At 46.4% G+C, this 27,076-nt stretch overlaps 2 protein-coding genes across 4 annotated transcripts in view; both read left to right on the forward strand.

The window, feature by feature from the left end:
* The window catches only part of IFFO2 (intermediate filament family orphan 2), a 42,982-nt gene extending 25,613 nt beyond the window's left edge, over positions 1–17,369 (forward strand). Inside the window, exons 3-9 of one of the 2 annotated variants that reach the window (XM_040533980.1) lie at positions 205–300; positions 2,526–2,666; positions 4,412–4,554; positions 7,191–7,311; positions 9,198–9,287; positions 9,962–10,092; positions 10,905–17,369. In XM_040533980.1, coding sequence (XP_040389914.1) covers positions 205–300; positions 2,526–2,666; positions 4,412–4,554; positions 7,191–7,311; positions 9,198–9,287; positions 9,962–10,092; positions 10,905–11,010 — 828 coding nt within the window. In that variant the 3' untranslated portion in view covers positions 11,011–17,369. The remainder of the gene's footprint in view (positions 1–204; positions 301–2,525; positions 2,667–4,411; positions 4,555–7,190; positions 7,312–9,197; positions 9,288–9,961; positions 10,093–10,904) is intronic. The other variant, XM_040533981.1, reaches the window with a different exon arrangement.
* Positions 17,370–17,941: 572 nt separating this feature from the next.
* Positions 17,942–26,844, forward strand: ALDH4A1 (aldehyde dehydrogenase 4 family member A1). Of its 2 annotated transcripts, XM_040533969.1 has the most exons (15): positions 17,942–18,177; positions 18,990–19,083; positions 19,213–19,305; positions 19,405–19,452; positions 19,811–19,966; positions 20,184–20,333; positions 20,418–20,492; positions 21,567–21,754; positions 22,597–22,670; positions 22,840–23,036; positions 23,418–23,465; positions 23,834–23,986; positions 24,186–24,307; positions 25,080–25,198; positions 25,304–26,844. In XM_040533969.1, exons 1-15 carry the CDS (start codon positions 18,152–18,154, stop codon positions 25,414–25,416), a joined length of 1,656 nt encoding a protein of 551 aa, XP_040389903.1. In that variant the 5' UTR covers positions 17,942–18,151; the 3' UTR covers positions 25,417–26,844. The 2 variants fall into 2 exon arrangements, with proteins under 2 accessions (XP_040389903.1, XP_040389901.1); XM_040533967.1 differs by having other exon boundaries at positions 18,046–18,177; positions 20,184–20,492.
* Positions 26,845–27,076: the final 232 nt, after the last annotated feature.

Consider the following 27,076-nt stretch of genomic DNA (forward strand, 5'->3'; position numbering starts at 1 on the left):
CCCCTCTTCTAGTCACAGCAGCTGAATGCCTTGCTGTATGCTAGAGAACAGTGTTAATGTTTGGAAGCTGAAGCAGAAAGGTGCTGACTTTTCTGACCGAGCGAGATGAGCGGGGTGACATGCCTTATCAGTCCTCCTGAGGTTAAGTGAGGAGGCATATATTGCCCTGTGGCCTCTTAGTTCTTTGTGTGCTTTCTCTTGCAGGAGGCACAGGAAGCGGAAGCTCTCCAGGAGGAGTTAAATGAAAAGATCGAGAGACTGAAAGCAGAACTTGTGGTCTTTAAGGGTCTGATGAGTGATGTAAGTATACTGGAGAGCAGAGTGGCCACCTCCCACTGCCTTTGTGAAATGTGTGTGTCATGCAAATGGCTTCATTCATAAAAAAAGTTATGGTCTTAGTGAGTGCTGCTTTGTAGTTAGTATTATGGCTGCCTTTACGATCTAATGCATCAGACAGATCACCCTTCCCCCTGCTTCCTGTCTGGTCTGTGTAGAGATGCATTAACTTGCTGCTTAGCCCATAACCTGGACTCTTCCCTCCCTCCCCCATTCTCCACTGCTGGCAATGCTGGCATTCAAATCTGCAGCCATGGGAAAAAAGATAGAGAACTCACAGCTTAGGGGAAAGGGTTCAGTCACCATGCAGCACGACGTACTTCTAACGAGAGGGATTTTGCTCTGAAACGTGCGGAGAAGTAATGTCAAAAAGGAATGCTATGTGTGTGTTCCTACTCCCTTCATGAAAGCCCTGAAGAGGTTAACCCAGTATGGTTCAGGTATTTGGATTTTTTCCAGTGCTGTGTCAGCCTAAGATTTGAGAGAAAATTAAAAAAAAAAAAAAAAAAAAAAAAAACTCAGGAATTTCCTCATGCCTTGTTTGATACTGACTTTCCTTCACAGCTGGGGGATGTTTTAGGCCATTACTGGGTAATTTTGTCTTGCATTTACATACTGATCCTGTACTCGTGCGGATATCTGGAAAGATAAACTAGGTGAACATTAAGTAAGGTGGCTTTCTCTGTAAGACTGAAGTAGTGTGCTGATGCCAGTTGTCTAATGAAGATGTCCTATTGTGCATACTTATTCAGTAATTTTGTTTAGAACTGCTTCCTCCGGTCTTTACATAAGCTTGCAGAACCTGCTCCCTGATGTCAAACATATTCTCTCAGGGCCACTAGATCTGTTCATGTGAAATTTGGCAATTAGCTGTCTCTTCTTCTGATGTTTAATCAAGAATAGGTATGCTTGGTTAGAGGCAGTGTGAAAAGGAGAATCTTGTTAGGGCTGCATAGCTTATAACTTTTTCACTGAGGGAGAAATGTTCAGTGTGTACAGAAGGGTGGTGGTGAATGCAGACATCTACTTGAGAGAAAGCATGCTGTGGGCTTTGCGCGTGCTGCAAGGTGGAAGAGAGCCTAAGGAAAGCAGCGAGAATACTTTTTTGAATCCCACCGTGTAAATATTTAGAGCAGAGAAACACAAAACATTGGCATGTGCCTCCTACCTTCCTGTTGATAAGAATCACTGCTACTTATTCAGTTGATAATACTGTGTTTAGAGAGCGGCGTTGTTTATAGCCTCCTTTTCCTCAACCTGTTTGGAAAATAAAAACCTCCCAAAGCTGTCCAAAGGAGGTTGACAGAAGCTGGAGAAGAACCCTGTCTAATATTTTAAAACAAAGAAAACAAAACCAAACCTTCTCGGTGGAAAGGGGATTTGGTATTTACGAATGCTTTGCAAGGAGTTTCTCTGTTTTTCTGGTCTAGCTATTGAAGTGGTGCTTTCCAACAGAGTGAGTTCTGTTTAGGCTGGACATCTGTGCTTTTCACAGAATTATGTGACTGCATGTGGCTGCAGGAGTACTTACTGTCTGAGTAGGAGTATCTCTTACAAATTATGTTTATAATTACTGCCCAGAGTGAAGCAGAACAAAATGCTTTTCACGTAGAATTTCTGCCAGGCTGCAAGTCAGGTTAATGTCAATCTGGATATTATTTTCTGTGTCACAAGCTTTTGCGGGTCTCTCTAGATCCGGTCTTGATGTTATGTTTCATGGTAGGTGTGAAGTTTTTGTTGTTTTGGAAGCAACTGGATTGTGTTTTGAAAGCAACTTCTCCTTGCAGGCATAGTTTTTTCTGTCTGAAGCTGTGGGAGTATGGAGTACTCATCAGGTTTTAGACTTCTCTTTTCAACACATGCTCAGCAGGGTTTTATCTCCTCCATTTTTAAAGCTTTATTGACCCATAGAAAAGTTCACTTTTGCCATACATAGAAGTTGTTTTGGGGCGGGTATAGGTTTTTCTGTGGCAAATCACTGAGCTGAAATTTTACTGGAAATGGATATGAACATTAATTCTGTTAGCTGTCTAGTCTATTTAGACTGTCCATGTACTGCCTTTCCTGGAGAACAAGACGTGATATTGTTTAAGAATGGTATGCCCTGGGGTTAGAGAGATACTATGGGGTATCTCTGCTTTCCTGAACTGTATAATAATAGAAGATAATCACTGCTGTCCTTCCTGCAGCCCATGACAGACCTGGACACAAAGATTCAAGAAAAGGCCATGAAGGTGGACATGGACATCTGTCGGCGAATCGATATCACAGCCAAGCTGTGTGATGTAGCGCAGCAGCGCAACTCTGAAGACGTTTCCAAGATATTCCAGGTGATTAGGCTGTGAATTTTCCATAGGATAGGACAAATAGTAACGGGTCAAGAGGGAGCAGTGTTGAGAAGTGTGGTCCAGGTCACTTGCTTTTTTTTCTTTTAATTTCTTTGTATAGATGTTTTCTTCTTTTTCGGTGTTGGAGTGTAGCTCTCTTCTGCAGAAGCTGCTGTAGTATTACAAGCACAAAATGTAGAGAGTTTAAAAAAAAATAAATATCAGGATCTCTAAGATATACTGTTAGTCTGATCCTACCCTGCAATGAATGCAGGGGGGGGAAAAGCATTCCAGGGCCTAGGTTTGTATAAATGGCTTCCTCTTCATAAGTGAGAGGTGTTAAGCTTGTAGAACTGTCATCTGAATGTTCTTATTTCTGGCTCAAGCTCCACAGCCAGAAATAACGCTTCTGTGGTGGTGAGTTACGATTGCTTTGTGAGACCAGAAACTCTAGTTGCTTTCCTTGAGCTCCTTGGTGCTAGTAGGAAAAGTCATTTAATTTTCTCCTGAAGTAAGCAGTTACAGCTCTGTGTAGAGCAAACCTGTAACTCTCAATGCAGTTTGTCTTGTGTCATACCTGCACTATCAATGTGATTAACCCAGCTTCCTTCTACTTTGGTCGAAGTGTTGTGTTCAGTCTCTGAATAAGTCCAATGCATTTCTCTGTATAGTGATGCCATATAGTGTGCTAAATGCCATACCAAAACACTGTAAATATGCTTGTGGTCTCCACTGGTTGTGTGTTTTGGCTGTGGTGAAGCTGCCTAAATGTTTGGAGGCTTTTTTCAAAAAGCCAGAAAGATCCAAATCTCCTGTCTGGAGACAATTTTTCTAGCACATTGAGCCACTGCTTTGTGCCAGTGGTTCCTTCTTGTCTCTGAGTAGAATTGCTCTGTCTTTCTGCTCAAAGGTAACTAACTGCAAAGTGCGCTTTTGGTCAAGCATGCAGTGGTTAAAATGATCAGCAGGCAAGGAGAACAATACCGATAAGGGATGGCTCACATACCAATTAGAGAAAAGCTACAGTAGGCTGGGAGCAGACTGTGCGTTTGTGACTCTGGTACCATCCGTAAACTGCTGTGAATATCTCTTGCATTAACAATCCTCAGCTGAAGAAATGATCCTCTGTGCCCTGTGCAGGGCTGTCCCTTGAATTCTCTGCACATCTGCAGATTTCATTTCCTTTGAGGTTGTCCAGGAATTTTCATGGTTCAGTTAATCCTTCTTCTCACTCTGAAGACTAGCGGTCTGGCTCTGCTTATGGGGTGGGAATGACCCTGAAATAAAGACTATCCAAAAAGGTTTCTTGTCTGTTCTTCATGATTGTTCAGCATGGGAGCAACAGCCTGTGGTGGTGGCAGGAGAGGGAGAGTTCTGTCATTGCTCTCAAGCCTGCTGCCTGGGCGCTCCTGCCAGCTTATGCTTTTACCCTGTATCATTCTAACCTCTGCATGTTCTCTGGTAGGTTGTAGACGGTTGTTAGTCAACAGACAGATGTCTGTAGAGCTCTGGCAGCCTGCAGCTTGCTTTGCTCTTTGCCATTTTTGAACTGCTTTCTTGTGCTCTGTGTTCACCACTCACTAACAGATGCAATTCCTGTCTTGAATACATGCTATCCCTGAATTGCCTGGGAGCTGATGAGCAGTTATATTCACCCAAATGTAATGCCTCTCCTTTTTTTTATTTCCGCCACTCATGGCGCAGCATCTCCAATGAGCCTTCAGTTACTACTCTTCTCTTCAATTAAGGTGGCTTCCAAGAAGAAAGAACGAAAACTTGCATCTGATGACGACCTCTCTGAACAGGATGCAGACAATGGCAGGTTCTCTGACGATGAGGTCAGCTGCTCTTTGAACATCACGGATGAAATGAAGCGTATGTTTAATCAGCTGTGAGTATTGTGGAGAACATGGGGAAAACTGTCTGAAATGCAGACAATCCCAGAACTCGAGTTGTTTCTGTAGGCTTTCAGAAACTTTTTTCTACCCCCCAGTATTCTCTGTGAGTTGAGCCTGAACTGTCAGCATTGTTCGTACTCAAAAGTTTACTAGAAGTTCAAATAAAATTACCAGACTGATTTTTTTTATTCCTCCCTTAGGTAGGGAGAGCTATAGAGAATATAAAAATTAATAAGACTTGATGTTTATACATTGTTAGCTGCTAACTAGCAAAAGATGAAGCATTTAAAGAAAAAGGTACAAAACTTGAGTCTGTATTTGCTGTATGTTTGGCTAAATATTCATTTTTAGAGTTTTAGAAAGAATCTTGCTGCTTTTTGGGCTGGATGCAATTTGGCAATGTTGTAACTGTAAGCTCAATTCAAAACTAGTTCAAACTTCTCTGAGAAGTTCGTGATTTTTTCAATTCAGCTGCAGGCAAATGGCAGTGCTGGATATGTCCAGAAGATCAGTTGTAGCAGTGGATGACAGTTTATAGATTCCAAGAAATGTCAGTGTTGTAAACCTTGCTGTAAGGTCTCTTCTCCTGGATTGGAAGAATCTCAATTTATTTTGTCTAAAGTTTTACCCAGAATGGGAGTGTTAGGAAGCTTGTGGCAGCCAAGAAGAGACACTCTGCACCTTGCTGTTACAGAAAGCAATTAAGGAAGCTAGCTGGTGGTATGCCCTACTGTTCTCCTGTTTGAGAAATGATGAAGATGGCCACAGGCTAGTCAGAGTTCTGAGGGTCTCTGCCACTTTCTTTTGGGAAAGGGAGCCCCAGTCAGTGCCTTAGGTCTGATTTCTGTGGCATTTGAATGTCTCTCTCTTCTGCCAACTTCTGCAGTGACTGTGCTGGGAGAGGAAAGAATTCCCAGTGCTTTCCCGCACAACATAGGACAGTATTTAATGTGTAGGAGTATACAAGACGTTCTCTAAGGAGCACTAGATCCTGTTGTCAGCTGTTGCCGAATTCTGGTTTCAGGCCATTCGTCCCTTTTCCCTCTATTTCACATGTTTTGCCCAAATGATGTAGGTAATTCTTCATGTCAGGACTTTTGTTTTAGATGTCCTAGCACTTATTCATGGTAATAAATGCGGATTTTTAACTTCTTCACTGTTAAAATTCAGCGTGACAGCACACAGAGTATAGATCTTTTAGAAAAGCAAGAGACTGAAGTTTAGTCACTAGGATGGTAATGTATTTAATTTCTAGTTTTGCTTTTAAACCTGTCCTGTCATACCTAGTTTTTATTGGTCCTTCTAGTGACATGCTTCTCTCTTGGTCTATTTGGCATGTAGTGCCACAGGAATTTTGTTGGTATGTTCAAATAGGGTTGATCTGGAACAATGTTTGTGGTTTATTGAAAAAAGTACGCTTCTAAGTAATTCTGGGTTTTGGGTCTTTGTCATGTAGAAGGTAGTTATAAATAGCTGGCCTGGTGAACAGAAACTAAATGCAACTTGGATCTGTAATGATGACCTTAACCTGTAAGCGTCAAGCAGTAAAAAGTCAAAATGCAGTCAGTGTTGAACAAAGCGTCTGAAAAAAGCAGCAGTCAGAACTGTGAGTCTGCACTCTGGTAAGGATAGTTCTTGCAAAAAGGAACTGATTTGAAGAAATTGAATTGCAAAAGGCAGAATCATATGTGTCCAAAATCTTTATTTTATTATTTTGTGAAGTTGTGTTTAGACAACTAGACTTAGCTCTTTTGCCAATCTCTTCAGCCTCCTAAAGATGATGTTGGACTCAGCTTCCTGACTGAGATGTTATCTGCTTAAAAGGAAATGAACTAAAGAAACAAAAATGCATCAGTCAGAAATTAGCAGACTACTGCTGCAAGCAACTTCAGATTTTTGTCAGACCTCCTTAACAAGGACAAGAAGCAGCTACTAGTGTTTCTCTAATCTGCTGTTCAAACCAAGAGGGACTTGAGTGCCTTCTGAAACTTTTTCCTTTATTGCACAACTAACTGTACTAAAGGAGCTTGACCAAATAAGTGTTAAAGGTCACTTCTGCTACTGGTTCTTCTCAGTCTTAAGTGGCTTTAGTGGTATCTTTTGTTGTTCAATTCAATAATATGTACTTACGTTCACTTGTGCATCGTTTTGGGGTTCAGCTTTTTCTTAGTTATTTTTCAAACTGATGTTTGTAAGTGCTGCAGTGAAAATCATTGGCTAAACTTCAGCATGAAAATCAGCAGGGAGTCTTCTAGTGGCTGTTTCCTGTGTAATTCCCCAAACTGTGGTCGGGTTCCTTTTCCCATGTATAAAAAGAATAGATTAAAATGCTTTTGTGGTTTTTGCAAACAAGGGAAACTAACGAGCAGCACCATCTGGAGGACAGAACTAGGAACGGGGAATGCTAACAAGGATCTCTCTTATTCTGCTTTGGAGTGGCAAAGAGCCCAGGAGTAAGGGACTTGCAGGCAGTGGCAAAGCCTGTTTTTAAAATATTTCATGACTTTCAGCTGCTTTGTCTTCTCTATTCAGTTCTTGTAACTCTTTTTTCTTCTAGAACGTTAAATGAAGGACTGAAGGGGTAGGGCTGGAGCTGTTTACACTAATGCTTTTTCTGTTACCTTAACAGTCGTGAGACATTTGATTTTGATGACGACTGTGATAGTTTAACGTGGGAGGAGAATGAGGAAACATTGCTTCTTTGGGAAGACTTCACAAACTGCAATCCTTCAATTGACCTCCAAGGAGAGGTGAGTTTGTTTCAGTTTCTTCTCAAATTGTTCTGTTAAAAAATTGTATCCCTCAGCTGCTCTTTTAGCCATTTGAGCCTTTAGATCTTTGACTGGTGATCTAGTCTGCTGTGAAAACTTGCTTTAATTTTAAAATCCTCTTAGTGCTTTCTCTGAATTTTGTGCTTCCATCTTTCCAGTCAATAGGAGTCTCCTGATGCTGGTGGATAATAAACAGCTTGCTTTTAATCCTTAAGATCCCACACAAAGTAAGCTAATGGCTGCATGCTGCCTCATTCAGTGACTCCTGAGCCTTTTTAAGCAGGCCTAAAGAGAGATTGAAATGGCAAGGTCTGGCTTTGTGCAGGCAGTCTTAAACGTGATGCTATTATTGCATTACTGAGCAGCATGACAGCAGTAGGTAGGCAATAATCCTACCTTCTCCCATCATTGATACAGTATAAAGATGCTGAAGCAGCAGTCTCCTGAATATTGTCTTGTGTTGACTGCCAGGGGTGTGTTAATTTACATCTTCCCATTTGTGTATCATCTGGCATACCCTGAAACTGCGAAGATTATTTAAAAGTGCTAGGACTGCAGAAGGCAGCATACTTAACTGTATGTCATCTTTTGAGCAGGGAGAGTGGCAGAATGATAATGTGTAGCCATGTGCTGGAATTAGTGACAGATTTATTTGCATATACCCGTGTGTGCACGTTTAAGCACAGCTATCAGAGGAATACTGCCGAACACAGACCTTCCATGCAAAAACTCTAAAGGTTTTAAGAAGCTTAAATCCTTCTAAATGAAAATTATACAAGGAAAGGGTAGATTTGTCTTGTAGATGGAGATTCAGAATAAAGACGGCTCCGTCTGTGCCTGGTCTTTAATATAGTCCTTTACATGCCTGAATCTTCCTTCCACTGGCTTTATTCCTTTCAAGTTCTTACGTGGTGCTGTAGCCACCTTCTTTTATGACCTTTCTCCTTGAAGCGGTTCTGCACATAAAAGGATAAGTGGAATGATTCTTGTAACTATAGGCTGGTTAGCCTGACGTTGATCCCAGGTGTGATCCTGATAAAGCTGCTACAGTTGTGGTCAAAGATTGGTAACAGAATAAATGCTCATCAGTGCAGTTGTGATAAATTGATGCTTTTTTTTTTTTTTTTGAAAAAGGGAGGTAGGTAATAACCTGAAAGAGAATAGTGACATTGTTAAACTGGAAAACAGTCTTTTAGTCTCTTTGTGGCAGCATGAAATAATGCTGTATGTTTTGTAGCCTGGGCTGTACTGTGAATCCAAAGTAATGATGACAAGGGAGTTGTCTGACAGGATGCTTCCTTTGGGATGCAGCGTGTTCTTAAGTGCAGTATTTTCCTTGTAAGTGTGTTGGAGTGAGCTTAATTTTTCTAACGTTTAAGTAAAGAATTTTAATAGGCATGTAGAGTATATGTGTGAGATGATGGAAATGGAAAGGTCTGGAGAGTAATAGTGTGTAATCAGAAAATAAGAATTCCGGAACATGCTGTAAGTGGTCGATGGTCAATGCAAAGAAAAAAAAAAATCAAGTTGCATGCCTGGAGAGCAGCAATTACAATCTAATTTAAGTATGATCAGACTGAAAGGTTCAGTAATTGCAGCTTTTTGGTTCTTTGGCATGTATCAGGTATTCGTTTAACTGCTGGAGTCTTGATCAGAGAAAATGTCTTCCCTTGTATGCCAGTTTTAAGAAGCGGTGTATCCCTTGTCTGCATAACCATGCATTTAAAAAAAAAAAACACACCTTTGCATGAAAGAGCATAAGAACTTGGATTTCTGAGTGAGGCTAAATGAGAAAAATCTGTATGCTGCCACTGAATTCCATGTTAGTTTCTTGACAATTCTTTGTGTCTCGATTTGCTCTGCAGGAAGAAAACCTGGGAAACTTGATCCATGAAACAGAGTCTTTCTTTAAAACAAGAGACAAGGAATACCAAGAAACAATAGGGCAGATAGAGGTAAGGAAGTGATTCATGACAAAATAAATAATTACTAATGAATAAAAACATGTGAAGTATTCTGGTCCGGTAGGCTTTTACGCATGTGTACATGTGCACAAATGGGAAAGGTGGAATGTGTATCTATATCAAGAAGGCAAAGGTATTTTCCTTAGACACATCCTGGGAGTTTTTTTCTAAATACTGTTCTCTGTACAGCACTACTGTTAACCAAGCATAAATCTAACTGATGCAGAGGAACCTTTGGAACAAAGAGAATAAATGTGTGCTGTTTTTTCCCCTTTTTGTCTTGCATCCCCACCATCACACTGTGAAATGTTTCACAGGAAATGGCCTCAGAGGTTGCCAGACACAACAGCTGTAGCTTCTCACAGTCTTTGCCTTGTCTAGAATATGTTTTCACTAATTACTGCATGTTGACAAACATCATGCCAAGCAGCAAAAAAAGAATGTAAGAGCTGTTTAAAAACAGTGTTGCCCTCTGATTAAAATACACTTCGTAAGCTGATGAATACACTTGTAGCACACAACACTCTGATGTTAAGGGTATGCTGTGCAGGCATTCTGGATTAGATCTGGACAGCTTTATTATCCCCACTAGTGAGTAAAGTTGAGTGAGGCTGGGAGAAGCTGCTAGCAACCCACCTTAGGCTGATGACTTTCTTTTCTTACAGCTGGAATTGGCCACTGCCAAGAGTGACATGAACCGCCACCTTCATGAATATATGGAAATGTGTAGTATGAAAAGGGGCCTGGATGTACAAATGGAAACCTGTCGTAGGCTTATCAAAGGTTCAGCTGACAGGTAGTAAGATATTACCACGCTGCCTGGGGTGTCCTTCAAGAATTTATTTTGCTCTTGTTTCCTGTCAAGGTGTTTAAAAGCAATAGCATAATTATGTCCTAAAGCTTTGTCCTTTAGATAATCTCATCTTGTTCAGGGACAAATGCCAGTCTTCAGTAGATCCCTGCAGCAGTGTATAATTTTCTATGCTCAGTAACAGTTCTAAGGATTCAACAGCTATTGTCAGCAGTAGTACTGGCAGTATAAATGGAGTCATCTCTTCTCTATTTGTGATGGATGGTTGTTCTTAATGTCATAGATCTAGAACTCTTTAAAAAGACCAAAAAAAAAGTCTTGACTAGACTTGTATGAAGAACACGTTTTTTCGTCTTGTGTGTGGAACCCATGCTTTTTATACTGTGAGGGATTTTTTGTGTATCTTGCTCACCCACAGTACCCATCCTGGCTTTAAAAAAAAAAAAAAAAAGAAAAAAATAAATAAACCTTTTTGAGTTTTCAAGAGTGTATGTATTGTAGATGATCAGGGTTTCTGTAGGATATTCATTGGACTTAATTTCCGTTTCCCCTGTCTGTAAAGATAGGACAGCCTTTGTTTGTATAGGAGATGGTGTGTGTGGGGGGGTGGCAGCATGCAGGGTGTTCAAGCTTACTATTGATATTTGCTGCAAAACAGATAAGTTAAGAATACCCTTTATTACTATTAAAATGTTTTAGGGAGTGTCAGTGACTATTTCCTTTAAAGGTCTTATTTTTTTCTTGTCTGTCAATGGTATTTTTTTTTTTGTCTAAACCTTTCTCTGCATTTTCTACAGAAATTCTCCATCTCCCAGCTCTGTAGCCAGCAGCGACTCAGGAAACACAGATGAAATTCAGGACGAGTTGGACAGAGAGGCGGATGTGGAGCCCATGGTCAGCTGATACGTAGTTGGAGCATTCCAGTGAAAGGGAAGATGCAAGCAAAGATTAAAAAACAACAGACACTGATGGGGGGAGAAAAAAAAAAAATAGACTTGTAAGCCCCTGCATAGGGCTTCTAATGACTCATTCCTACACGCATCCCTATCCCACCCAAGGATTGGTGCTGTCAATTTCTATCGTTACACAATTCACAAATGCAGAGTCCTGTAAGAAAACGTGTTTTAATTGTGCCTTTGCCCCAAGCTGAGCCACTTTGAGCTCCAGTGGAATATAAATAGCAGGTGTTTTTATATTATATATATATATATATATATATATATTAAAAGATATATCTGGTAGCAGCAGAGAATGGTGCTGCAAAGGCTCTGATATTTCAATAAGCTTATGGTTTTATTGATCTGCTGCACTGATTGGCAAAAGGAACACTGGCAAACTGAGTAGTAAACCTGAGATAATTATGGTATAATTACCAATGGCTGGCATAAAAAAAAGAATGCCTCCAAATTGATCTGTAAACATTTAAAAATAATACCGGGTTTAGAGGCAGCTTTTAGGATTAAGCAGTCATACAATATTGAAAGGAATGTCTTCGTTCCACCTTTCTGGGTGAAGAAGACTTTGAGACTCGTACAAGCTTTCTTCCAGACTCCAGAATCTGAAGAAGCAGGTCTCAACTCGGTGGCAAAGCAGGTGGATGAGGGAGAGTTTGGTGGGATGGGACTATCACTGATAAACTACTATGCAAAAAACAAAAGCGCGCCTTATTTGTATGGAATGTTTGGTCCCTGCTGGGCTACAGTTATCTCTTGGGGAGAGGAAAGCTCAAAACACGTTTGCACAAGTTACCTGTAGAGCTTCTTTTGAGGAGTACATTGTCTTGTTACAATGCCTTTGTTTCCAGTGATTGGATGAAGAGGGGAATCAGCCCTTCAGTTCCCAAGTTGTTTTGTGTTTTCTTTTTTTCCGGATGTTTTTTTTAAACCATAGTGTTTGCAGATTTTACTTTGCTGACAGGGAGATAACTCCATTTTATGCTGCTTTCATGATGTTTAGAGTGGGCTAGCATCAGGATAAACTGACATGCTGTGCTATAGATTTGGGCTTGAGACATGACATTGAGAGAGTTCCAGACCACTCTTCTTCAGCAAAGCTGAACATTAGAAAATAATCCTTTTTAGGGCATAGTAAAATGAATCCCAAACTACTGCAGCCCTAGAACTAGGGAAGAACAGCCATGTTCTTTCTCTGTGAGAAAGTGAGAAGACCTAGGCTTTATCAATCTGTCTATATTTTTAAACAGGAGAAGGCAGTGTCAAAAGTCTGATTGGTACTTGAGGAAACTCTCTGGTGTCATCAAGCTGTTCATGGTTATTAGTAGGATTTGTAGCATCTCAGCCAGGTAAAAACAGGGTATAAACCTAAGCCAATGCTTTTTTGTTTGTATTTTAGAGCAAGATTGCAAGTGCAGTTAATACTGCCTAAAGGTAACTGTGTAGTTAACTAGCAGTTGCAAGACTTGAGGAGTAAATACCAATTGTATTTTTTAACCTGTCAGAAAACTTAGAAACTGTTATGTAGGAGCAGTGCTAGGACTGGACAGGGGAATATCAGATTTAAGCATCCTCTCAGTGTTAGGTAAAGCTAGAGAGGCAAATCTTTTATCTTCCTGAGCATTGTTTCCAAGCCTCTCTTATTTATTGATCTGAGTCAGCAGGGCTGCATTTTAAACAAATAGCCAGTATAGATCAGTACTGCTTTCTTCCAAAAAGATCACGAGTGTTTCAGCAAATGGCGCATTCCTGGGCAGAAAATCTCTCTCCATCTTGCACAGCTATGCAGAGGGGCAGGACCTCGGAGGGTTTCTGCTCACACTCTAACTGCGGGTACAGTAGTATCTTTTCAGTTTGGGTTTTGTTTGTTTCTGCATGGAGTTTCATCGCTGTTTAGATCAGTCTCCCGCTAGGATGTGATGGTGCTTTTAGGCCATGTGAATTAAATGGGCCCTCAGTCTTTCAGTGAGGAGAATTACTGGGATGATCCATTTGGATTCATAATTTGAGCATCAGTGGCGTCTGTCCAAGGTTATTCTTGTCATTCCCTTACTGATTGAAATACTCAGTGCAGTTATTCATAGAGTAGTTAGCAACTTCTTGGTTCTTGTGGTGTTAGTTAGGGGCTTTTTCAAAGCCTGTAGATAACTTTTCTCTGAAAAAGAAACCTTATTCCAAAGTGCTCATTCCTATTATCTCTTAGGTGGCCAAAGTGGTAAGTGTCATGTTCGCTAGGGCTGCAAGTTTTGGGGTGGGAGGGTGGGGGCAAGAAACGCCAGATGTGATATTTTTGTGAGGGGGCTGGGACTGCATGTTTTCAATAAAGTACTCTTAAGGTTTCCAAGCCTGTATGAAGCTGCTAAATATGTAGTTTCTCACGGGGCTGAGAAATCATGAAACCGTCTGCCAAAGCTGAATGTTTGTAATGCTTTAGTGACTTTGGTGGAGGCATTGTTAAGCAATCTACTTGCACAGTGAGTCAGCCTTGTTGGAGGCTGTCGTTTGGCTGTCCTCAAATTATGAAATGCTCTTTGGTACTGGAGAAACTGAGCAATTTAAATGACTGTCCGGCTTAGCTGCTGTTTTTTATAACTTTTTTTTTAAACTCAGTGACCTAGTAGGAAAAAGGTTGAGTGTTCTTGAAATGAAGCTAGTAGCTGGCATGTTGAGGTGGGAAAGGATATCCTCAGTTTGACAGTGGGGAGCCAGAGGAAGCAGAAGTTTAGCTGTTGAAACAAGCTATCTGTAACCTACAGTTTATCTCATAGCCATAATTATGAGGAGCGCCTGTAATAGGGTTGCATTTGTTGGTAAGTGTAAGGGATGTGGGTCTATAGTAGACAGGATAGAAATAATGTGTATGATGGTGATGTATGTGTATGATGGTAAATTACCATGGTTCTTGGTGTCTTTCTTATAACCATATGTAATCCATTTTTAAAAAAAGAAAAGGTGTTTTCATACTTGGGGTTGGGGTTTTATTTTCATCTAGGCTGTATGGGACTTGGTGGATCAACCTTTTGGGAGTTATTAGGGTTGGTCTTTGATAGTTTCCCTAGGAGGTCTTGGTTGGTTTAATTTCAAGCGATGCTGCTGATTTAGCTGACAGTGGTCCTGTTCTGTTTGCGTTTAACCACTCTGTAGCAACCAGATCAAAAGCTTGCCAGAAAAAAGAATTGTGAAAATGCTGGAAATGAATTTGATGACCTCTTTTTTTTCCTTTGTAAAGCTGTAAATACTTTATTTTTGTTTTCTATTCTTAATGCGGTGTCATATTGACACTTTTTTAGACTTATAATCAGAAAATCCTCCTCATTGTTTCTCATTTTTTAAAAGGGGATTTCAAGGAAGCAAATTTTTTTGCTTGTTAGCAGTGTAATAATAGATCAAATTCCTAAAATGGGTTTGTACAAAAAATGTTTTCAGTAAACAATGGCAGTTGCTTTTGTGGATGCATGTTGTTCAAAAATGTCCAAAGAATAATGTGGTACAAACACTTTTTTCAAAAATGTAGTGATTATCATATTAGTTCAGACAACACAAAAACAAAAGTATTTAAAAAAAAAAAGTAGGTGGGGTGTAATGAAATCCAACTAAACTAAATGTGTAATCTATTTATAAGAAACACAGTATATATTCTATTTTTATTAGAGGTTTTTAAAGTGCAAACAGAATTCTGTTAGCAAATGCAATTATTCCCTTGTAAGGTATCTTTGGCTTTGATGGGACTCCCAAAATCTCAAACTGTTCCAGGTAACTGTGCAGAAACGATGTAATGGGTATGGCTGTGGTGCACTCGCCCGTTGTGTCCTTGGAGCAAGAGGTGGTGGCAGTGGGGAACAAGCCAACAGCTTTTCTCTAACTGCAGAATTATTGCTGTGCTCCTGTTTGTGTTTTTTCCCCCTTTTAGAGATTGAGGCCTTCCCCAGTGGGTAAGGATCCCCATTCGTTCCCCTCACTACCAGGGATGCTTCCAGTACATTTGTTCTTAAAATCTGCCCCAAAGTAGGCTTTGTTCTACCTGGTAAGGAAACAAATTATATTGGTCTATGCCAGTATAAATTGGAATTAACTTGATGAAACAGAGTAATAGATCTGACTCGTGCCTGGCTTTAGATCTAAAGCTGTTTCTGTCCAATATGAGATGCTTTTGCATAACCATTCCTGCCAGCAAAAATACAAGTTCAGTTACTGGTCCAAGACTGGCTGAGGAAAGGCCGTGGCAACCGGTGGGTGCCCACAGCCTTACCACAACGCTGCAGGCTCTGTGAAGCAGCTATTTGCTTGTGTTTCCCTTGGCTCTGGAAAAACTTGGAAAGATGCTTGTTCTGGAGTGTGCGAGGAAGAGAATTGCCATACTGGGAAGTCCCTGTTTCATGTTCGCGAGTGCTTCTTTTTAAAGAGCTGAATGTTTAAAGTGAGATTTATTACAGCAAAATTAAGCAATTATAATGCTGCGGTGAATGTTAAATCACAGTTTAACTGGTTGACCAGACTTTTCCATGCTGTGCTTCCATAGTGTAATAATACCCTCATGAGGATTTTCCTCATTCTGCTTCAGGACTTCTGGGTTTTGATTCTTTTGCACTGGTCCAGGACTTGGGTTGCAGGGGAACACGCAGGTTTTAGCAATGTTTGCCTTCAGTGTTAAGTCACACAAATGCTTGATTTTAAGCTTTTATTAGAATGTAACTTCTATCAGTTTGAGTTTTAAATAAGAAAAGAAGTCGCCGATCAAGGCAACACGCAGTATGCTGGTGTTAGTGATGCTGGTTTTAGAGGTGAGCTAGAAATACTACCTGCCATATTCTTAATTCAGTCCTTCACCAACCCATTTCTGGAGAGGGGAATGCTGGAGGCTTGAACACAAGTCTTTGGCAGAGTAGTAAAGAAACACTTGACTGTTTTCTGTCTGTTTTTTTGTGTAGTTCAGTGTCTTAAGGCCCTTCCGCATCTGTGGGAGCTGTTCAAAGCTTCTCTTTTGAAGAAGCAATGAATTGTGTTGTAAGAAATGGGTACTTGATGCTTCTACAAGTCACGATTTCACGATTCCCTCCTATCTAATTTGAGGCACTCCAACACTGAAGCACTTCTGTAAGCAAGGTGGTGCTTGTACGTATGGTTGGGTCTGTCTTTTGAGGAAAAAAATATAATAATGTTAATGATTAAAAAAAAAAAAACCACCCAACCCTGGGATGTTTTGAGAGCTTTGAACCTGGTAGTCTGTGTCACTTCGATGGCAGAACACTGCAGTCCCACTGTGCCACAAACCCAAGGTGCGGGGTTTGTCTGCTGCTCGAACTGATGCTCCCTACATAGGTTTCATTGGAAATCCTAAAGATTTATTTTAATCAAGAAGGGGTTGAAGATGATGGAAAAAAAAGCTCGGTAACTAGACACTTCCTGTGTAACATGGTTTCACTGAAAGGAACGCGCAATGTGGTTCTTAAAACACCTTACCTGTGGCTAAAGTGTATGTAGCTAAGTTCTGCCAAAAATGATTATTTATTATTTAATGTGTTTAAGTGGAGGGTATTGATGAATCTTTTCCCATGCTGTGTCACTTTGTGTCAGTTCCTCTTAGGTCATGTAAGAATTTCTTTTATACACATTAAAACAGACTACTGATCAGTGTGGAAATGAAACTGTTTACCATACAGTTGTAAATATTGTGCTTTATATTCTGTATATTAGCTTCTTTTAAAGAAAAAGACTGAACTGTGATGCTAGTCAATCTGTGGTGAGGTAAGGACGAAGGATACACCAGCTCCTGAGCCTGCTGCGGGTGGGCTGTGGCCCCGTGCCCTGAGCTGCAGTGTCAGGCCATCTGCTCCCCATTTACAAGTCCGTCCTTGGTGTCTAAAAGCAGACTGACTGCTACTGGTGCTGGATTTTGGACCATCAAAGTGCCAGCACCCTACTCCCTGTGAGAAGGGGCACCAAGAAACGCCCACAGCGAGAGCTCAGCTCCTCCAAATCGCAGTGGATTATCTCCACCTTCCTTTCTCGTGCCAAAAGCCGCTCCCACCGTTCGAGGCCTGCTTTCCAGCTCCCTGTACGCTGCTCTGCCCTCCTGTCCTGCGTCCGTCCATCTGTCCTTGGCTCTGCGGCCGCTCCGGAGCAACCCCGGCATGGTTCATCCTTCGGGCCTCGCTGCCTCGGCTCCCTGCTCTTCCAGGCACGGCTCCAGGGTGCTGCTCCGCGGCCAGGGGCTGGGGGAAGCTGGTCGGTGGAAATGGGTGACAGTCTGCTCTGGTTACGGGGGGAAAAACAAAACCACGTAAAAAATAAATGCCAACCTTCTGGTCACAGCTGTGTGGGCTGCTTCTTGGGCTGTGAAGCGCTGTCTAGCACGCAAGGGGCTTGTGCAGTTTTTAGGGGGTTGGTGGGGGGTGGGGGCGACCTTTGGGTTTTTTTGGAAACCCCCCAAAATCATGAAATCGGGTAACTCGGGGCCTCCTCCCACCAGTCCCCAGCTCCCCCGTGCTACATTCAGACCCTCACAGCGATGCCTCTCGGGTGGGAACAGAAGCACCTTGTGTGGACGCAGCCTCCCGCTGCCTCAGCCGCCCTCGCCACCCCGGCCTCTCTCCCTTTTGTGTTAAAATCCCATTTTTTGCAAGTTTTTGCTAATAAGAGGGTATTTTGCTGTGATAAGAGATGCTTCAGCTGCCCTCTCTCTGACCCCAGCTGCTCAGCAGTAGCCGGGCCCCACCGCGGCCCCAGCCTGCGGCAACCCCCACCCCCCCACACCCCTCCTTTTTTTTAATAATTAATTATTTTTTAATTATTTATAGCTGATTTTACGCCCCGCCCAGCACCGCCCCCCTCCCACGTGCCGGGCGCTACCACCGCGGTGCCAAGGCCGGGGGGGGGGCGGCGTGTGTGGGCCCCCCCGCCAGCCCCACGGGGGGGTGGGGGCGCCGTGGAGGGGATCCCAGAGCTCCACGCGTGGGAGTGGGCCTTCTGCGGGCAGCGCCCCGCCTCCCCGTGGTTTATCTCATTTATCTATTTTTTTATGCCCCCCTTCCATCTCCCTCCCGTGTCGGTGGCTCGGGGGCGGCCGTGGGCAGCGGAGCGGCGGGGCCGGGATGTGGCGGGCGCTGCGGGGCCGTGGGTGAGTCCCCGCGCGGCCACGGGACCCACGCGTGGCCCCTCTGCTCCCCCGCTCCCCCCCTCCCTTCCCCACGGAGGACCCGAACCCTGCTCCTCTCCCCTTTTTGCCCCGCTTCCCCCCCCCCCCCGGTAATGCTCCGTGGGGGCGGTCACGGGTGGGAGCTCCGCGTTCGCGTGGGGTGAGAGCCCCGTGGGTGCCGTCCCCCCCCCGTGGCTGGAGCCCCGCTCCCCCCCCCCCCCCCCCCGGGCCGGGCGCTGCCCCCGGCTCCTTGAGGCCCCCCCGGCCCCAACCTTTGCCCCGCGGCCGCGCTCCGCTGCCTGAGGGAAGCGCGAAGCCGCCGTGCTCCGGGGCTGCGGCCCCCCCCCCGTTCCCACCCCCACGGGAACCCCTTTCCCATCCCATCGAAACCCCTCGTTCCTGTCCCATAGGAACGGCTTCTCCCACCCCATACAAACCCCTGTTCCCATCCCATAGGAATGAAACCCTTTTTCCCACCCCACTGGAACCCTTTTCCTATCCCATAGGAACTCCTTTTCCCACCCCATAGAAACCCTTTTTCCCATCCCATAGGAACCCCGTTTCCCACCCCATACAAACCCCTTTCCCCACGCCACGGGAACGACCCCCGTTTCCCATTTCCCACACCACTGAAGCCCCTTTTCCTGTCACACCAAAACCCCTTCCCCCCCCCCCCCCCCCACTTTCCCTGGCTTTACTCAGCTGGGGCTCACCCAGCCGAGGCACCGAAGCGCCCCAGGCTGGCAGCGCGGGGTCGGGGGTGTTATTTCAGCCCGTTCCTCCCCCCCCCCCAGGCTCAGGAGCCTGCACCGTGCGGCCACCACGGTGGCCAACGAGCCCATCCTTGAATTCAAACCCGGCAGCCCCGAGCGAGCGGCGCTGCAGCAGGTAGGGGAGCCTCAGGGCAGTGCCCTTCACCTTTTCCCCATCCTTCTCTGCTCCTGGCCCCAGTGCGGAGCCCTTTGGGGTCCCCGGCGGCCCTGTGTGGCCCCAACACCTTGCTCTGCTCTCGCCCAGGCGCTGGCCGACCTTAAGGGCAGGACCGAAGCCATCCCCTGCGTGGTCGGTGGGGAGGAGGTGTGGACCGGAGTGGTGCGGTACCAGCTCTCGGTGAGTTTTGGGGTATTGGGGGGACTTCGGTAAAGGAGAACGAAGCGAGGGATGCGCTAGGCGGATGGGGAAGTGCCCAGGTTTCCCATCTCTTTTCAGCCGTTCAATCATGCGCACAAGGTGGCCAAGTTCTGCTACGCCGACAAGGTGAGCGCGCCCGCTGCATGTTCCTCTTCCCTTCGGTCTTCTTCGTGGGGGACGTTTTGGGGACAGTGCAGTGACCACAGGGCCCCAGCCAGCTGCCAGCGTCGCTGATGCAGCTCGACTGCAGGTTTCACAAGCAGAAACGGCTTTTTGGAGTCACAAAGCACATGGTTTTTCCAAAAGCAGCAGTGGGTTTTGGCTTTCCAAGCCCCTGGGACCCTGGAACAAGGTGGTCTGAGGGGCTCCGGTGGTGGTGGGAAGGTGGCTGCCACAGCATGTGTCCGGGCTGGATGTCCCGTCACTGTCCCCTTCGGGTTTCTTGGGGGTGGCTTCCTCACGGCTGCCTTTCCCCTTCCCACAGGATCTCATTAACAAAGCCATTAATGCTGCCTTGGCCGCCAGGAAGGAGTGGGACCTGAAACCTGTCCAGGACCGGGCCCAGATCTTCCTCAAGGCGGCTGACATGCTGAGTGGCCCACGGCGAGCCGAGGTGCTGGCCAAGACCATGGTGGGGCAGGTGAGCAGGGTACAGGGGGTGAACAGGAGGGAATTTGGGCTTTGCAGAGAAGCTGGTCGCAACAGGGCAGGATGGGGGCTCACGGTGAGGCCCAGCTCTTTCTGAAGAGCACGAACCCCCAAACCACGTCCGGATGTGCCAGGCCATGTTGCATTTTCTCCCCCTCCTCTCCCCTGCCTCTGCCTCGTTTTTATTCACTGCGGTCCTCTCCTGGCAGGGCAAAACCGTCATCCAGGCGGAAATCGATGCGGCGGCAGAGCTGATCGACTTCTTCCGCTTCAACGCCAAGTACGCCTTGGAGCTGGAGAGCAGCCAGCCCATCAGCGTGGACATCAGCACCAACAGCATGGTGTACCGTGGGCTGGAGGTGAGGAGCTGGGGCTGCTTGTGCTGGCTCGCCCATGGCAAGCGCGGGCGCCTGCAGCCGGTCCCTTTCTTCTCTCCGCCGCAGGGTTTTGTGGCGGCCATCTCTCCCTTCAACTTCACAGCGATCGGCGGAAACCTGGCAGGGGCTCCGGCATTGATGGTGAGCATCACCGCAGGGTTGCGTCTCTCTCCAAATCCAGCCTCTCTGGTGCTGTTCCACGCCCGGTGGCGTGCACCAGGGGAGCTGCTGGCATTGCTCAGCCTCCTGCTGCTTTGTCCCGACTCCAGGTCGCAGGAGTGATTTGTGCTTCTGTTGTCCATGGGGACGGAGGAGCCCTTTGGAGCCGTTCTCCTAAGGCGTCCCCAAAACTGGACACCTACAAACGCAGCCCAACCACATCAGGCACACCTGGGGTTCTGCTACTGGAACCCTCCCTGGAATTCAATCAGCTGGTGTGCAGTTAGGCTCAGGTGACTGTAATTACAGACAGGCATTCCCCTGGCTGCTGTTTAGACCTGTCCACCAAATAGCTGTGACGGGGGAAGTGTTGGAAAAGGAAAAACCCTCCCAAACCCGCTCTGGGAGGTGTCTGTGCTTGAGGCTTTCATTTCGGGCTTCACTCCTCGCCTGGATTTTAGACGGAGAGAAGGTTGGGGTGCTGCAGGAGGGAGTTCTTAATAAGTGGCTACTAATTAGAGCCCCTGGCTGCACTCTCATCCCGGCCACGCATGGGGACGGTGACGCAGGGGAGGTCACCAAGCCCAAACGAAGGCAGTGGCGTGGAGCCAAAGGGGTGGGGAGCCACAGCGGGGCGTTTGCACCATGTTTTCCTGCCGATTGTGTCATTGGTTTGGGCACGATTAATCCAGGCACAGGCTGGTGTTTCACTCACGTGGGCACCCACTGTGTCGTGCATGAGCCCAGCGGTGGCAGCTGCAGGGCCGTAGGTGGCGGCATTCCCAGCACGGGAGGGCACAACAGGGCGGCGTGGTGACCTAGTGGCAGCTTTTGGTGTGAAAGAGGGTGATTTTGGTGCTGTTAGCTGGGCTGGCAATCACAATCTGTCTCAATTGCTCGGGGTGCAAGGGAGCTACGAGCCACCCGCAGAGCAGAACCTGGGCACCATCACACAAACCCTCCCAGAGGTGCTGCAGGCTCCGATATGGCCTCTCCCTGACGCATTTAAGCCCTGCAGTTGCATGTTTCGCACACTGACTGTCCCCTGTCCCCCAGGGAAACGTGGTGCTGTGGAAGCCCAGCGACACTGCCCTGCTCTCCAGCTACGCCGTCTACAGGATCCTGCTGGAAGCTGGGCTCCCTCCCAACGTCATTCAGTTCGTGCCGGCAGATGGGCCCGTGTTTGGCGACGCTGTCACCAGCAACGAGCACTTTTGCGGGCTCAACTTCACCGGCAGCGTGCCGTAAGCCGGGGAGGGGAAGCACAAGGAGCTGCCCAGCTCATGGCTGATGCTTGCCCACTGGTCCATCGCGCAGGGCAGCTGCCGTCCTTACACCTTGTAGGGTGAAAAAAACTGTATCTAACCAGCCCAGGGAGTGTGTTTAATATCAAGGAGTTCCTGTTGCTGAAACCAAGCCACAGAGAATAAACTTGCAAGTTAAACAAGGGAGACACCGACCTGTCTCCTAGGGATGCTGTGACTCAGCAGAGCGATGCCGGAGGGCAGCGGGGTTTATCCTTCCCTCCTCCTGCCAGCATGCCCGCACCCAGACCCAGCTGTGCGGCACTACGAGCACATGCTGCCTTCGCCCCTGGCCGATTTGCGAACCCTCTGCTGGGTTGGCGACTTGCCCCCCAGAGGCTATTAAGCCCCAGGGCCCTGCTCTGCCGGCAAGTGCCATGGTCTGATGAGCATTGTGCTGTAAAGGTGGGGAAGCTCATAAATTAGTATTAGTGGCCGTGCCTCCTGCTGGAAGTTTATTAGCATTTCTATTGTTTTGCAGCCAAGGGGTTTGTCACAGTGAGAACCAAAAAAGAAGGGCCGAAAGGAGGAGAACAGAAACTTCTGCTGGATGCTCTCTGGTCTTTCCTGTGGCGCTTATTTGTAATGTGCTAGGGTTTTTGTATAGTGCCCAGAGCTTAGATATCTAGGGACTCATTCTCACCTAGCATCTCCTCTTCTGTTCGCAGAGCATCCCTTCTTTTGAGGATGGACCTGGCGGTTTGCTGGGGTTGTCTTCAGCAGGCTCAGGAACTTTTCCAAGTTCCCCTCTCGTGCTAACCACCTCCTCCTTTCCCTCTCAGGACTTTCAAGCGCCTCTGGAAGCAAGTGGCCGAAAACCTGGATTGCTACCGCAACTTCCCCCGCTTGGCTGGAGGTAATGGCTGTGTCTCACCGTCGTGGGGAGAGGCCGAGCAGGGGCTGGGGTGCTGAGGGCTGGAGCACCTGGGCTGGCCTCCCTGGGACATCACCCACTGGGGTCTGGACATAGCTCGAGCTTTCCAGCAGGGGAAACTTCTCACTTGCTCCTTTTCCTCCCAAACCAGAGTGTGGTGGGAAGAACTTCCACCTGGTGCACAGCTCAGCCGATGTGTCCAGTGTGGTGAACGGGACCCTGCGCTCTGCCTTTGAGTACGGCGGCCAGAAATGCTCGGCGTGCTCCCGCCTTTACGCCCCGGACTCGCTGTGGCCCCAGATCAAAGAGAAGCTGCTGGAGGAGACCAAGAAGATCAAAGTGGGAGACGTGAGTGGAGCTGCCGGGCTGCTGAAGGGCTTTGCAGCTCAGCGGGTGGCTGATGGGATTAGAGACTGCGGTAACTGGCTACTAATTCCTATTGAACTGAGCTTTTTATCCACTGGTTCTCCCCACCACCACCACCCCTCCGTCCTCCCCCTTCATCTTTTTTTTTTTTTAGTGATTAGAAATTAACTTGTAGCCAGCGTCTGCAGGAAGGACTGTGTAAGTCACTGAATACCACAGACTAATTGAAAAGGGGGAGCTTGCTCCCTCGCGCGGAGGTGTGTTTTGGAGCAGGGGGACGTGTTATTCTGGGAATTTCAAGTTTAGAGTTAGCTTTTTGGCACAGCGTGAACTTACACTGTCTACTTCCTTTTGCCCCTGCAGCCTGCCCAGGACTTTCAGACGTTTTTCTCAGCAGTGATCGATGACAAGGTGAGCTCATGCGTCCTGCCCCTGCTCGTGCTCAAAGGTAACACCGCCAGGCTTCCGCTCAGCGTTTGGCTGGATGCTTTTTATTGCTTTCAGCAAAGTGTGACTAGGAAGTTCCAGCACTATGGCATGGGGTGCTTTTTGCTCCCTTCAGGAATATTGCATGTTACTACCCCTCTTGAGGAGTGGGTTGTTTGTTGAGAAGCCCTCGCGGAGGTAGGGTTCAGAGTGTCCAGGGCTGTATTTCCAGCTTGCAGCCTTCCTCCTGAGCTGGAAGCGAGCAAAGAGCAACATAGCCCCAAAAGGCATTGCCCAAAACTCCTTTTCACCCCCCAACTCCACACTCTGTTCATTTTCTTCTCTTTCCTCAGTCTTTTGCACGTATAAAGAAGTGGATCGAGCACGCCAAGAAGTCTCCCAACCTCACCATCTTGGCTGGAGGCGGCTGCGATGACAGCGTCGGGTACTTCATTGAGCCGTGCATTGTGGAGAGCAAAGACCCAAAGGATCCCATCATGAAAGAGGTGAGTGGGAAAATCACGGCATGGGACGTGGCTCTGCATCTTGGGGCACGAGTTGAATGGTCTTGTAGGGTAGGTAGGAGCGGGGATGGTGCTCTTCCATCTTTCGCATGGCTTTGGCTAATCTGTCACTCGTTTTTGGAGGCTGTGGGTTGTACAAGGAGAGCTGTGCACATGGCTAATTTAGTTTTTTGCTCTACAGGAAATCTTTGGCCCCATCCTCACCGTGTACGTCTACCCAGAGAAGCAGTACAAGGACGTCTTGGAGCTGATTGACACCACGACACCCTATGGCCTCACGGGGGCGGTCTTCGCCCAGGAGAAGTGAGCACCCGCAGCCCCGGAGCCGGGAGGGAAGGGGGTGTCCTGGGGGGCTCGGGGTCCTTCTCCCAGCCACGGAGACCTGGACCTGCAGGGCTTCGAGTCTGAGATGCTTTTTTTGGGTTAGAAGCTGGTTTTGAGGTCCTTTTCTTGTTTTTTTTTTTTTTTGGTTTTTTTTTTCTATGAGAGGAAGAGAATAAGAGAAGAAAAAGTTATTTGATTGCCTAAGAAGAGGAGCTAAGAAGCCTGAAATAAAATACTTTCTCTAAGCTATGAGGAAAGGCAGAAGCTTTTTGGGTAGTATGAAAACCAAGGTTTTTTTGTTGTTGTTGTTGTTGTTTGTTTGTATTTAACACTTCTTGTTGTGAGAAAGTTCCAGGCTACCATGAAGCAGATGGGGATCATAATTTTTCAATAAATACCTAAGAATCAATCAGATATTAGTGAAACTAAGAGCAGGCATTGAATAACTAACTTAGAAGGTCGTTAAGTCAGGCTATCCTTGTACTTAATTAATTTCATTTTATAACAGCAAATCTTGAGGAAAAACATGAAAAGAAATGAAAAGTTAAGATGAGAAATTGCGGTCATTTAATTGAGCTTTAAGCACACAGGTCCCCTTGCAGTGTGTGTCAAACTTCTCTTGTTTACAACAAGCACGTGTGCAAAGAAACGCAAATACTGGGCACCACTGCAGCTACTGGAGCAAGGCAGAGGCCTCCAGGTGTGCCTTTGCCGTCCCCTCCTGCTTATGGTCCTCTCCCTCCCTCCTCAGGAGCATCATCGAGGAAGCCAGGAGCTGCTTGCGCAACACAGCTGGCAATTTCTACATCAACGACAAGTCAACGGGCGCTGTTGTGGCTCAGCAGCCCTTCGGGGGCTCCCGCATCTCAGGTGAGACCAAAAAAACTCTCCAAAAAACACATTTAATAGCGCAATGGGACACATCCCCTCCGTCCACCTCTTTCACCTCGTGGTCCCTCTTTCCTCTTGGCACAGGAACCAACGACAAACCTGGTGGTCCGCACTACATCCTGCGCTGGACGTCTCCCCAGGCCATCAAGGAAACCCACGTGCCGCTGCGGGACTGGCGCTACGCCTACATGCACTGATGCCTTCTCCTCATACCCGTGCCTCTACTACTGAAGCTGGACGCACACAGTGGCTCCTCAGCCGCAGCCTTGAAAGCACTTAAATCAGGCAATCTTCAGCACAGCAAGCTAGGGTTTTATTTTTAGAGACTAATTCTATTATTAAATTGTTAACTCACAAAAAAAAGTCCCTATGATTTCTTAGTCTTGGAAGAAGCAGGCTGTGGGTGACTGCGACAGCAGAGATGCGCTGCTGGTACCCGAGATCCCCAGCCTGGGAACAAGAAGAGCAAGTCGTCTGCAGTAACTCCACAAAGCACCATTGTTTGAGAAGTGATTTTCTCTCTGTTATATGCTTTAAGAGGGTAGGAATAACGCTTTTTCCAAAACGTAAGGATTTTTCAATCACTTAGCTCAGAGCGTAATAGCACCACACCTCTGCAGAGGGCTTTGGGCTTGCCCAGCGGCGCCGAATCCTAGTTCTCCTTTATCCTCCTGTCCCTCCCCTTGTCCTCCCATCCAGCCATGCCTGCCTGATGGGCTGGGAGCACTGGAGCTGGAGCAGGGAGCAGCATTCAGAGGCTGGCCACAACCTGGTCACTTGGAGAAGAATTATCCTGTCCCCAAGACATCGTTCACCCAGGCTGCTCCATCAGGGAGCCTTGCGCAGTGGAACAAAAAATTTAAGGACTTCCCAAAAGGGCTATGAAGCCTGGTTTGGTTTAAACCATAGTGCCAAACAATGGGAGCCTTGAGCCATGTATTTTTCTTGGTCCCAAGCAAGAGCTAAGCCTCCAGAAGTCACATTTTGCCAAGAGATGGCAGCTGTGAGCTCGGAGCTGCTCAGGAGTTGCCCACGTGCCTTTTTTCACTGAGAAGGCACTGGCCAGAGCTGCTCTGATCCTTGGATGTTGGCTGGAAGGAAGCAGAAGGATTTTAGAGAAGTTCCACTAATGTTCCTGCACAAGCTGCTTAGGTGGCTGCAGCATCCTTAACCCCCAGAAGGAATTTAGGGAGAGAGGCCAGGCCAGCAAGAGAAGGTTTGCAATAATTAGAAGCAAAATCTGTTTCCCAGGTTGTCGTGCTTGGCCCAGGACCCTGTCCCTGAGGCTCTGCAAGCTGCTGAGTTGTGCAGTTCAGCATTAAGTTGTTAAATTTGCTCTTCTTTCCCATCAGCAAGCTCTTGCCAAATGGGTCCTGCAGTGCAAACTGTAACAGGGAGCTTGGACACCAAGTCCTGCATCTTCCAGGGGCCTTTCTGATTTAGAAATGTATGCATTTGTAACACTGCCAATTACTGGCCAGTCAATTAGCACGATTTACAGATAATGTGGCTAACCCTTTTATGGCTGCTGCAAGTTACTTGGCATGTAGGTCAAGAATGAGTTGCATTAATACCTGCAAATCCAGGTTTAACTGATGAAAATTGCAATAAAATACATCGTGATCTTTTTGTGTCCTTTTTTGAATTATTTCTTCAAATTGTTGCCAAAGGAAGAGCGCATGCGTTCGGTACCTTAAGTGCATGCAATGTTGTAGGCACAATGAGGCATTGCCCAAAACTGCTGCCGCAGCATCTGAGCAGGGCGTTGCAGCTCTGCTCAGTTCTGGTGCCCAGCTGCAAGGTCTCTCCTTCACCCTGCTGCATCCAATGCCAACCAGCTCTCATGTGCATCAATTA

This window comes from Cygnus olor, chromosome 21, assembly GCF_009769625.2.
Source record: "Cygnus olor isolate bCygOlo1 chromosome 21, bCygOlo1.pri.v2, whole genome shotgun sequence".
Classification (NCBI taxonomy): Eukaryota; Metazoa; Chordata; class Aves; order Anseriformes; family Anatidae; genus Cygnus; species Cygnus olor.